Below are 12,993 nucleotides of genomic sequence, written 5' to 3'. Positions count from 1 at the left end.
ACGCAGGTAGGTTAATGCAGTTTATAAAAAAATAGCAATGATTTTCGGTGTTTGCATCGCAATCTAAATCTGACGTCATTTTCCCAACTATTCGACACGTGATTGGCTAGAACGTTTCGTCGACGTCAGATTTTAGCTTGTCACCAACAGCTGATCGGGCACCTTGTTATGATAGAAGTCAGTGTCTTCAGTTCGACAACAACACGTTAATATAGATGTGGGTTGGTTATATTTTGAGGTAAGTTAGTTTTAAATTATTTTAGCCTTCTGTCGAGGATCTTGGATATCCATTTCATTCACGATTATGAATGTAGTCTGAAGAGAAAGCTGCATGTTTAATTAAAAAATGTGGTTATTTACACGTTTCGCTGTCAACATGATGTGGTCAGTCTGTTGGAACTTCCTTTTGAAATAATTTTTCACGTTTACACTATCTTTCTTGCTTATAAACAATCCAATCTTTATTGACTATTGACTATACAAATATAATTTCACGTCCACATTTTGAAAACTGACCAGGGATGCATTCATGCGGGTCAAATGTTTAAATTTGGGAAACCGTAATCAACCATGCAACTTGTTAAAGGAGTAGAATTTGTTAAAATGCCCGATCAACATGCCGACTGAGGCCCACCACCTTTCACCTATGCCTTTAACCCCCCCCCCCCCCAAGTGCATTTTCTTTAAAGATCTGTAAGGTATATTTGTACATGAATCTTAAAACTGATCGCATTTACACATGATAAATCATTTCTTATTCCAATTTATAACATATTGTAGAAGTAAAACAAAAGTTTATTCAAAATATATGCATGCATTACTCTGTGCATCATACTTATGCCTCAGCCTACTTTTAATCAAACTGTGGACGCATTCACATGAGATATTATATGTGAAAAATATTATTTATTATCATGGCCATAATTTATTAACAACTTTTCATTGATGGTTTTGAATCTGATACTACATAAGTCATTATAGTATTATTTTAAATCATCCCTTTTAGTGTACATTTGATTTTTTTGTCTTTAATAATTTGTTTTCTTATCTTTATTTTATATATAGACATAAGATTAAATTAAATATGTATTTTTAATATTGATTCACTATGATAATGTGTATCTGAAGTATTTGTGTGTTTGTGTTGATCTTTTCAATTTTAACACATTTGTTATAAAACAATTTACATCAACAGATCAATCTTAATTTTGTGTATTTGATTTTACAACCTGGTGTGTATACAATTGAGTACATGTATTAATTGAAACCTTTCAGTAATTATTGTAACTTCTTTTGCAGATTGATTTACAACTGGCACACATAAGTTGACAGTTAATGCATAAAGAGTGTAGTTTCTATAACATCAAATATGAGGTCTATACACAATTAAATGTAAGTATCAATTTTATTATAATGAATGAGTCCTGCAAGGGTCCTTCAGTTCTATATTTTATATACCATTTTCTATATTAATCTTTATCTATTTTGCCCAGTATTCTCTATTTTTTGTATTTTAACACACCATCATTTTCTTTTATTATCAGTCTTTTCTCAATCTTTAATTTCTCAGCCTTTAAGTATTGCACTTTTGCTTAAGGGATTATTACATGATTGGTGTATCTATTCTGTAAACATCATCCAGACCCTCAGTTTAGGTGAATATAATTAAGTTATTTGGTGTATTAAGTCACACCCACCCCATAAGGCCATATTGATTATTAAAGTTATATTGATTATTGATAACAAATTGGCAAAGCAATGTGATGGGTAAATATCAGTTATAGAAAGTTGTATTTATAAACTTTATTGTACTTTTACAGACAATTCATCAATTAAACTTTGTGTCAAGTTTACTTTTATTTCAAAAATAATTAAGGAATATACATATGTGACAATTTTGACTGAAGTATTCTATGTGTATCATAACATGAATACCAATAACTTTTAAATGCCATTAATGGTTTGCATATTTTTTTCAGTACATGCATGAAGATAACTTAGAGGCAATGCTGTCATACAAGTTTAATAGTTTTAACTATGATACAATGTAGCCTTACTGAAATTTGAAAAAAGTAATCAAAGAAAAAGAGTGACCACTTCTGTCTTATGAAGATCAACATGTATACAAGGAAATTGCCAGACAATGTGTAACCATGTATGAGGATAGCTTTAGATATATACATGAAAAGAAAGTGAAATCAATGTTTTTAAGATAAAATCTTGATGATGTATAACAAAAATATAACAGTGTTGAATATGAAAACCCCATGGCATGTCACATGTAACTTTGGAATGCAGCAGTTTTCAGTATGACACTAAAAGGAAGGATTTCATTACTGTTAAAACTGACTCTTGAACATTGAAGACAGAGAAATAAAGGTTTTACATCAGAGGAAATGACTGTGCACTTCTTTCTTGAAGGATCAACACACAAAAGGAAATGTTCATATCATTATGCATCATGTGCAGTAGTTGAGATAATTTTGGATATATACATAAAACTGTGAACTAAGTGATAATTATAATTCAAACATCATATGTGGTACCTGCATGTACTTAATTACTGGTATATATATTGTAATTCACAACATGTTACATGAATATATAGGAATATTCTTTGCGTGATACATGTGAAATAAAAAAAAAACACAAGTAAAGGAATAAGGATTTATCTAGTACATCATTATCATATGAAAACCAGCAGAATGATATATGTCTACATTTATTATGGATCATGGAAACCTACAAGGAAGTATATATTGTGTGCATTGTTATATCAGAATTATCAGTTTTAATTCAATGTGAAATATGCAATGCTTTTTGTTTTAATTTTGAGAAAACTTTTTGAAATGAATGAAAAATTATAAGTTTCTTTGATTTTGAAACCTTTGAAATATCAATAGTCATACTTGTATGTAATAGGCAGATAATACTCATACTGAACTCAATGCTTTCACATGCATTCAACTTTATTGAATAAACAAATAGTTTTATCTCAAGGAAATTTCTTTTTTAATGTTTTTTTTAATTTACTGTTTTGTACTGGAAAAACTGCAATGAATGAGTGATGCATGTTCAAAAAATGAACATAGCTCTAGAAATTATTGCTTATAGCTGATATAGTTTAAAAAAGACCCATTCACACATGTGATGTGACAGTAACTGATCCTTATAATCATGATAATTCAGTGAATTAATTAAAAATGTGTTTAATTAAAAAAAACCATTGAAACAACTTTAATAGGGCTGAGCAGATAAATATTTCTCGTAAAACAGGAGTTTGACAGAAGCCTTCAAGGGGCTTCATACTACCATGCAGTTGTGCTTGTTAAAGTGTTTTCCCTATCTGGAGAATCATTTTGTTTTAGAAATACTGTTTTGCCGTTCGCCATCACGTTATTTCACTATGCTAAACCTTGGTAATCTAAAAGTCGTAAAGACCCTATGATATTAAAATTTAAGGAAGTAAGCAAGATAATTCTTTTGCAATCGGCACACGTATATGTATGTGTGGTTGGAAATGAACATTTGGTTACGAAAACCCTTACAAAGTATAACGTCAGAGTATCCCCCCTTTTTTCTCTTCGTATGCATGGTGATTCTTTAAAGATTCATGAACAACTTAAGTATGAAAATGTGAAAACAACAACATTATTTTACATCTTTAATGTGTTAATCTCTAGTCAGAAACTATCAAAATGTCGATTATATCTTTCCCGGCATTTTCACACCGAAAAGGGGAATAAATCCATCTGTCATGATCTAAATCAATTCAGTGTTTAAATGTCGCCGAGTAAGGACTTGAATATTATTCATCTATAAAGATTGCATTGGCACACCCCGTTAACATTTATTGATCTCTTTAAAACTTGGCATATTTATTCTTGGAAAGCTCACGAAAACGAAGATTGCTGTTTCTTGTTTTTCAAATGATTACAACATTTCTAAAATTGGCAAAATAGTTGACTTTTGGTGTGGCCACGGTTGGATTGTATGTCACTTCTGTTATTTTCAATTATAAAAGGGCACATTTAAAGAATGAAACAGCTGTCACGTGAAAGATAACATATTTATAAACCAAATACAACTTTATTTTTATTCATTTGTCTAGTTCTATGGGGTGCGCCAGGCTCTTGAAGTTGGACGTTCACACGCCATCTTTGAATGGTGCCCGTTACCATGGCAACCAGGTGGGGGGTTCTGAGACACCTTAAATTAAAACTTTGGATGATATAAGGGATGATATAAATAAGTTCTGGGTATGGAAGTTTCTGGACAAAAAATCTGAATAATTTAAAATTTCATTGATTTGTATATGAATAAATAGCCGATTTACTCTCGAACAGCATTAACCTACCTGCGTACGAAAACTCCTCCAGCAAAATCGGTAAGATGATCACATTCACACTCTAATGTCTCGCTTGATGAAACAGGTGAAACCTGCAAATATAAATTTTTATAAATTATCAATAAGTATATAATAGTATTACGAGTGGTACATTTTTGGGGGTTAATTCCTTCAAGAAATTTTGATTTATTAGAGTCAGCATCAAAACCAACAACTGTAGTTTTTAGTAATGTGTTGTCTGCTTTTACGAAACTATTAAATCTAAATTACCCATAATTTTCCTTCTACTAGCTAGCGTCCTGTAGTACTAATAGCGGAAACAATTTGATATTGCTGTCAAAATTATGTACAGATTGATCTTTGTTTAAGTTAATGGTCATTTGTGTAAGTTTGTTTTATGAATTTGAGATTTAAGAGGTTCAAGATTTATTTCGTCTGTAATTTTTTTTGCCAAACCAAGTTAAATAGTCTGCATTGTGTGTTATTCATTGATGTTTAATTTCGTTACATGTACAACGTCTGATTTTTCTGGGTTTTTCTATAAGTCGGCTGTCAGTTGTTGATGTGGTTCAGTGATAGTGTGTAAGATGTTTTAGATTCTTTTAATTCTGTCTAAAAAAACCACAAAATCACTGTTATCATTTGGTCAAGAACTTTTTAGAAATCGAACCAGTTGTTGTCACATTATCTCGAATAAGGAGATAAAGTTCAAACCTAAGCCTTAAAGTTACTATTCAACACTTCTCCAAAAAAGATGTATAAACAAATATTTGTCAACCAACCTATTTTTGCGAGCAAAATATTTTCGCGAGTAGAAAAATGACGTCAATATAATAAATCGTCGCGAACATATAAAACATTTCCTTATCCATTTGTATTTTAAAACATTCCAACAGCCCCTTTATACGATACTCCTTTCCTTATCCTTGTTCCATTTGTATTTTGAAACATTCCTGCAGAGCCTTTATACGATACTCCCTGGCTTGTAATTCCTATAATATTTTCCCTATTAGAAGGTTACTGATCACAAGGAAGCTATTATTCCTTCGTTCATTTTACGGACGCCATCACGAGTTAGTTGACCGTCATTGAATAACCGTTTCACAGTTGACATCGGAAATGTTGCTTGTCATTACTCCAAGTCCCTGCCCTTTTCAGGAAGAAGACTGTTTACCGGGTTTGTAATAACATGAGCAACACGACGGGTGCAACATGTGGAGTAGAATCTGCTTATTCTTCCGGAATTTTTACCCCTCTGTCCGATGTCGACATACTGCCCCCGAAATTAAAAAACTCTTTGATTTAACATTTGCTGAATCAAATTTAAACACAAGAATGTATGATTCAAATTTCATAGGTCATATATACACACGTACAAAGTAAAATCACAAAAATACTGAACTAGGAGTTTTATTTTTTATTTTAGTTGTTAATTTATAAATATACTAGAAATTTTGAAATCGCAATACAATTCAGCAAATGTGAGTACTCTCACATCTTCTTTTTTATATTTGCTAGATCAAAAGTAACCCAGACAACATGAGTATGTTGGCCCAACATTGGCACAACGTATATCATTGCATTGGCCCATCGTTGTATTTTAACGTTGGCCCAACGTATAAGTGCAAAGTGGGCCTACGTTGGCCCAACATGATGGCTGCATGCTGGCCCAACGTTGTACGGTTATATGCAATACATAGAGCCAACGTTGGCCCATTGTATGAAAAACGAAATCCATGTTGGCACACCGTTGGACCAACGTAGAAATATCTTTTCTTATGTTGGCACTATGTTGGTCCAAGGTAGGTATTTCTAATTTTTATATTGGCAATACCTTGGTCTATTGTTTCAACCAAATTACAATGGATGCTGCATGAGGAGCTGTATATGATAAATACTCCGGAACGGAATTTTTGTATTACCCATTGTTGTTACTGTCCTTGTTTTTTTCATGAACTTTGCCTCTTTAATTTTATTTATTGTGTGACGCTAAGATATTTCTTTGGCAATGTTTGATGGATCAAACAGATAAACTCTGTGTCATTTGGTGTCTTGTAAAGAGTTGTCTCATTAGCAATCATACCACATCTTCTTTTTTCATATCAATTTCATTTATTTCTTTAACAGAACAAATGATGTATGGCTTATGGCTAGGCGATCATACAAATAGTTTTTTCGGAGATGTAATTTTAGTTGTATTGGTTCCAGATCCAAAATGAAAATTAAATAATTCAGAAGATGAAACTTTATTTATTTTAAATTTGATATCATTGGTCGTCACCACGAGTAGTGTCCTCCTCAATTTGAACTTCAACAGTGTCATTATTATTTATATATGTTATTCTTTTTTTTTTCCCTTCTCTGTTTCTTGCAACCTTCTCTGTCAAGGCTTAAGCGCCGCCAATCTTTAGCTGCATCATCTATCTCCTTATCCGAAGACTCTTTACAGATATGTTTTTTTTCTAACCGACTCTGTAATAAAGTTATAAGTAAACTTGAATTGCGTATTTGTCTAATCAGAGACATATATACACACGAGAATCTCATTCTGGGCCGCGATCTTTAACGGAATTTCACGGAGTTGCCAATCTCTGTGTATATATGTCTCTGGTCTAATGCATGCGTGCGTAATCTCCCTTCTAGATATGTAATATAAATAAATGTATATTCTAAATAGTTTAAACACTATTTAATACAAACTAAAATCTTAAATGACCATTTTTTTATATTGGTTATTTGTCTAATGGTCAGAAATTCATTAGTATTAGACGGATTTGTGGGTATAACAAACCCTTGTTACTATTATTTCAGAATTGTGTATCATACTTTATATATTCCTAATATACATGATATATAAAGAATGATTTAGATGTGTATTAATGAATAGTTATATATTTGATATATAAAAACACTGTTACACATTCAAGTGTGTATATGATTTCACAAATATATCGTATCTGTTTGCATGCGATTTAGAAATACTATAAAACTAACAAATTCATTCATATTTTTAATGAAGTAGAAATCATTATACCACATTTTTAAAACATTACGGAATAAGGTACATCTTAAGACAATTTAATTCAGTTAACTTCAGTAATGATCATACATGTTGTGGTTATAGATTTATATAATTTACCATTTGTTTGAAGATACTAATGTTCAGTGGCAAAAATTTCATGATAATTAATAGGATTGAAATGATTTAAAATCTAGAAAATATTTCGCCCGAAACGTATAAACTTCAAGATCAGCATTATAAAATGATAGAAATTAATATATGTTTTGATTTTTAACAACATTCCTCAGATTAAAAAATCATATTATACATGTATTTGTCATTCTGAATCGTATATATTAGATTTTTTAGAGTTACAACTTACATGTTACTATCTTTCTCTTTGAATCTCAGATGGCATGATTTTCTCTTTTTGTTTTCTTCGTATCACTGCTTTCTTACAAATACACAACAGGAAATAATCACAAAAGTGACCATCCCATTACATTCAGATTTCCTATAAACTTAATTACCATAGCAGCTATCTTTGAAATTTGTCGAACATATGGTCAACCTTATCAGAATGGGCTTGATTAACAGACTGGCTGTATCAAATATCACTCTGCATATAATTGCTATTATTATGTTTCACTGAATGAATAAAGTTATTATAAATAATGATTGCAATAAATTTTAATTTTTAACCAGGCAATCTATGTTTACGATATATATTTTTTTTATTTCCGTAATGATATTCCAGTATACATCTTACCTGACTTATATATAGAGTATAATATATGATCACGCAACATTGGGCCAGCATTGGCCCAACATAGAGTTGTAAATGTAATTTCAGTTGATAAACACTTTCGGTATAACATTAACTTTTCATAAAGACTGCTGCAATCGAAATTATCCGCCTCCCAAGAGAAATAAAGCGTAAAATATTATACATGTATTATCAATTCTATTAACAAAATTTCATATCGGCCCTATGTTAATGCCAACATTTGCCCGATTATTTATAACCAACATGAGATAATAATATGAATTTACAACAACAGACTAACGTTGGGCCAATGTTGTGCAGCCGACACCAACGTGCGACCAATGTTCCGACAATATGCCAACGTTGGGCCAATGTTGTGCAGCCAACATAAACTTGCGACCAACGGACCGACAATTTGCCAACGTTGGGCAAATGTTGTGCAGCCAACATAAACTTGCGACCAACGAACCGACAATTTGCCAACGTTGGGCCAATGTTGTGAAGCCAACACCAACGGTCGACCAACGGGCCGACCATTTGCCAACGTTGGCCCATTGTTAGTCTGCTGACTGGGAATGTCTTTTTTATTACAATCTATTATGTATTTACATGAATATGGGTATGAGTGAAAATGAGACAACATTCCATCTTAGTCACCATGTGTGATAAAAGTAAACATTAATAGGTATAAATGCGGTCTTCAACACAGAGACGTGGCTCACACCGAAAACTAATTGTCAAGGGCCCCAAAATGACTAGTGTAAAACAATTCAGCCAGACAAACCAACGATCTACTCTATATAAAAAAATAGAAATCGAGAAACACAAATAAATAACACCAACAAACGACAACAGTGACCTACGGGCTCCAGATAGATTTATGCAAAAGTAGCGAGTTTAAACGTTTAAGAAGCGCAAACTGTCATCTAAGCCAAATCAGCAGTCAAACACTGTAACACGAAAACATAAAATGATACACAAAATGATCATATATCGATTGAAATAGCCTAACTCAATTTAAAAGAAAAATATAGAATAAGCTAAGGTGTCAACTATCGCAAATAAAGTTATCCTTGGACGATTAGAAAAATGACACAATATAAATAAGGATACAATTTAAAAAGTAAATACCCTTGGACATTTTTATGCCTGTGTTGGTTACTCTTTGTGACTTTCTCGTGGGATGTTTATCTAGCTATAAAACCAGATACAACTCGCCGTTTTCTAAATAAATGCTAGTACCAAGTCCGAATTTTTACAGTTGATTTTCATCCGTATTTTTTTTTTTTGGGGGGGGGGGGGGGGGATTACGTTTGATTTTTTTCAGTTAATATGGATATCTCCAGGTTTTGAAATTTTCGTTATAACTTTTTTAAATTAAGATTACAAAAAAAATATTTCAATATAATAGTTCTTTAAAAAGACGATTCCTAATCAAATTAACGGTACCAATTTTCTTGGGTTAAGAAAGTGACCCCTTTTTCATTGGGCAGAAACGGGAATGTGTTCCCCTGGTTTCCTATGGCTATTGATTGGTATTTTACATCTTTCCTTCTCTATAGATTATTATATTACTTCTCCTGTTTTTAAATCTCACCTTTTCTATAGATTATTATATTACTTCTCCTGTTTTTACATCTCCCCTTCTCTATAGATTATTATATTACTTCCCCTGTTTTTACATCTGCCCTTCTCTATAGATTATTATATTACTTCCCCTGTTTTTACATCTCCCCTTCTCTATAGATTATTATATTACAATTCCTGTTTTTAAATCTCCCCTTCTCTATAGATTATTATATTACATACCTGACATCCCTCTGGTACCCATTTTCCGATAGTGTTATTCCAATATCGACAATTAATTCCAGTCGAGGAAATTTTAACAGATATATTCTGACTAATATTCCCATCGCTTCTATCGCTGACGATAACTCCTATACTCCAGTATAGCGATTTCTTTTCAGGTTCTTTTAAAAATCCTATTTGTGTATTATTAATGAGCGTCCCATTTTCAGCATCTGACAAAGACACCTGTTTATGAAATTCTATTGCAATCTTTACTGACATATTATACTGTGGACCATCTGTCATAAGCTTCAACATGTAAAACATGTTTGCTGGCTGTTTCACTTTAAGACGTATGAAGTTATCAACTTGGGAATTCAAAATAAATTCGCTGTATTTTTCGTTTCCTGTAAAAAAAAAACTAGAGGCTCTAAAGAGCCTGTGTCGCTCACCTTGGTCTATGTGCATATTAAACAAAGGACACAAATGGATTCATGACAAAATTGTATTTTGGTGATGGTGATGTGTTTGAAGTTCTTACTTTACTGAACGATTTTGCTTCTTACAATTATATCTATCATGAACTTTGCCCATTAGTAACAGAGAACTATATTTGGTAAAAATTTACATAAATTTATCAAATTAATGAAAATTGTTAAAAATTGACTATAAAGGGCAATAACTCCTTAAGGGGTCAATTGACCATTTAGGTCATGTTGACTTATTTGTAGATCTTACTTTGCTGAACATTATTGCTGTTTACAGTTTATCGCTATCTATAATAGTATTCAAGATAACCAAAAACGGCAAAATTTCTTTAAAAATTACCAATTGGAGGGCAGCAACCCAACAACCAGTTGTCCAATTCATCTGAAAAATTCAGGGCAGATAGATATTGACTTGATTAACAAATTAACTTCTTGTCAGATTTGCTCTAGATGCTTTGGTTTCATAGTTATAAGCAAAAAACTGCATTTTACCCCTATGTTCTATTTTTAGCCGTGGCTGCCATCTTGGTTGAATGGCCAGGTCATCGGACACATTTTTCAAACTAGATATCCCAAAGATGATTGTGGCCTAGTAGTTTCAGTGGAGATTTTGTAAAAGATTACTTAGATTTATGAAAAATGATTAAAGATTGACTATAAAGGGCAATAACTCCTAAAGGGGTCAACTTTTCATAGTTATAAGCAAAAAACTGCATTTTACCCCTATGTTCTATTTTTAGCCGTGGCGGCCATCTTGGTTGAATGGCCAGGTCATCGGACACATTTTTCAAACTAGATATCCCAAAGATGATTGTGGCCTAGTAGTTTCAGTGGAGATTTTGTAAAAGATTACTTAGATTTATGAAAAATGGTTAAAGATTGACTATAAAGGGCAATAACTCCTAAAGGGGTCAACTTTTACCCCTATGTTCTATTTTTAGCGGTGGCGGCCATCTTGGTTGGTTGACCAGGTCACGCCACACATTTTTTAAACTAGATACCCCAAAGATGATTGTGGCCAAGTTTGGATTAATTTGGCCAAGTAGTTTCAGAGGAGAAGATTTTTGTAAAAGATTACTTTAATTTACGAAAAATGGTTAAAAATTGACTATAAAGGGCAATAACTCCTAAACGGGTCAACTGACCATTTTGGTCATGTAGACTTATTTGTAGATCTTACTTTGCTGAACATTATTGCTGTTTACAGTTTATCTCTATCTATAATAATATTCAAGATAATAACCAAAAACAGCAAAATTTCCTCAAAATTACCAATTCAGGGGCAGCAACCCAACAACCGATTGACCGATTCATCTGAAAATTTTAGGGCAGATAGATCTTGACCTGATAAACATTTTTATCCAATGTCAGATTTCCTCAAAATGCTTTGGTTTTTGAGTTATAAGCCAAAAACTGCATTTTACCCCTTTGTTCTATTTTTAGCCGTGGCGGCCATCTTGGTTGGTTGACCAAGTCACGCCACACATTTTTTAAACTAGATACCCCAAAGATGATTGTGGCCAAGTTTGGATTAATTTGGCCAAGTAGTTTCAGAGGAGAAGATTTTTGTAAAAGATTACTTTAATTAACGAAAAATGGTTAAAAATTGACTATAAAGGGCAATAACTCCTAAACGGGTCTTTTGATTATTTTGGTCATGTTGACTTATTTGTAGATCTTACTTTGCTGAACATTATTGCTGTTTACAGTTTATCTCTAACTATAATAATATTCAAGATAATAACCAAAAACAGCAAAATTTCTTCAAAATTACCAATTCAGGGGCAGCAACCCAACAACCGATTGACCGAATCATCTGAAAATTTCAGGGCAGATAGATCTTAACCTGATAAACATTTTTACCACATGTCAGATTTGCTCTAAATGCTTTGGTTTTTGAGTTATAAGCCAAAAACTGCATTTTACCCCTATGTTCTATTTTTAGCCGTGGCGGCCATCTTGGTTGGTTGACCGGGTCACGCCACACATTTTTTAAACTAGATACCCCAATGATGATTGTGGCCAAGTTTGGTTTGATTTGGCCCAGTAGTTTCAGAGGAGAAGATTTTTGTAAAAGTTAACGACGACGGACGACGACGAACGACGACGGACGACGGACGCCAAGTGATGAGAAAAGCTCACTTGGCCCTTCGGGCCAGGTGAGCTAAAAATGAAAAAAATAACAATACATATTTTATTGAAACATTCTTTTTATATATATTTGAATGAAACATTCCAAAAGAAAACAGTTGTAAATCTAATATGAAGCCTGTTGTTCTTCATTTAAAAATAGTTGATTAACTTATAACAGATTCAAAGCCATAAAAGCCCAGTAAGGCAGACAAAACCAAATGTATTAGTGCAGTAATACTGACATACTAACCACATGTTCCACATATGTAGGAACACGCTGCTTCAAAAACATTCTTAAAGAGACAGTGTCTTGGTGGCATGTATATCTCTTGATAATGATTGAATTGATAAGTTATCATACGTCATGCTTTGTTGACCTTATTTGACGTTTCACATTGTGATTATAAGCAATTACTTAGTTTTAATGACTTTGATACAATGATGTATCAACCTAGATACGTGATATGCA

At 32.5% G+C, this 12,993-nt stretch overlaps 1 protein-coding gene and 1 long non-coding RNA gene across 2 annotated transcripts in view; one reads left to right on the top strand and one right to left on the bottom strand.

Moving 5' to 3' along the window:
• The first annotated feature begins 4 nt into the window (after positions 1–4).
• LOC134699443 (uncharacterized) lies at positions 5–2,957 on the top strand. The gene is made up of 3 exons (XR_010103593.1): positions 5–238; positions 1,300–1,392; positions 1,980–2,957. It is a non-coding gene; the product is annotated as an uncharacterized LOC134699443 (long non-coding RNA).
• A 1,396-nt stretch (positions 2,958–4,353) lies between these two features.
• Positions 4,354–12,993, bottom strand: part of LOC134699519 (uncharacterized) — a 132,324-nt gene continuing 123,684 nt past the window's right edge. The window contains exons 27-28 of the mRNA XM_063561117.1: positions 9,925–10,310; positions 4,354–4,440 (exon numbers count right to left, since the gene is read on the bottom strand). Of these exons, the coding sequence (XP_063417187.1) occupies positions 4,354–4,440; positions 9,925–10,310 (473 nt within the window). The remainder of the gene's footprint in view (positions 4,441–9,924; positions 10,311–12,993) is intronic.

Source organism: Mytilus trossulus, unplaced genomic scaffold, assembly GCF_036588685.1.
Source record: "Mytilus trossulus isolate FHL-02 unplaced genomic scaffold, PNRI_Mtr1.1.1.hap1 h1tg000070l__unscaffolded, whole genome shotgun sequence".
Taxonomy (NCBI): Eukaryota; Metazoa; Mollusca; class Bivalvia; order Mytilida; family Mytilidae; genus Mytilus; species Mytilus trossulus.
The sequence above is the reverse complement of the archived record's forward strand: the minus strand, read 5'-3'. Positions and strand labels throughout refer to the sequence as shown.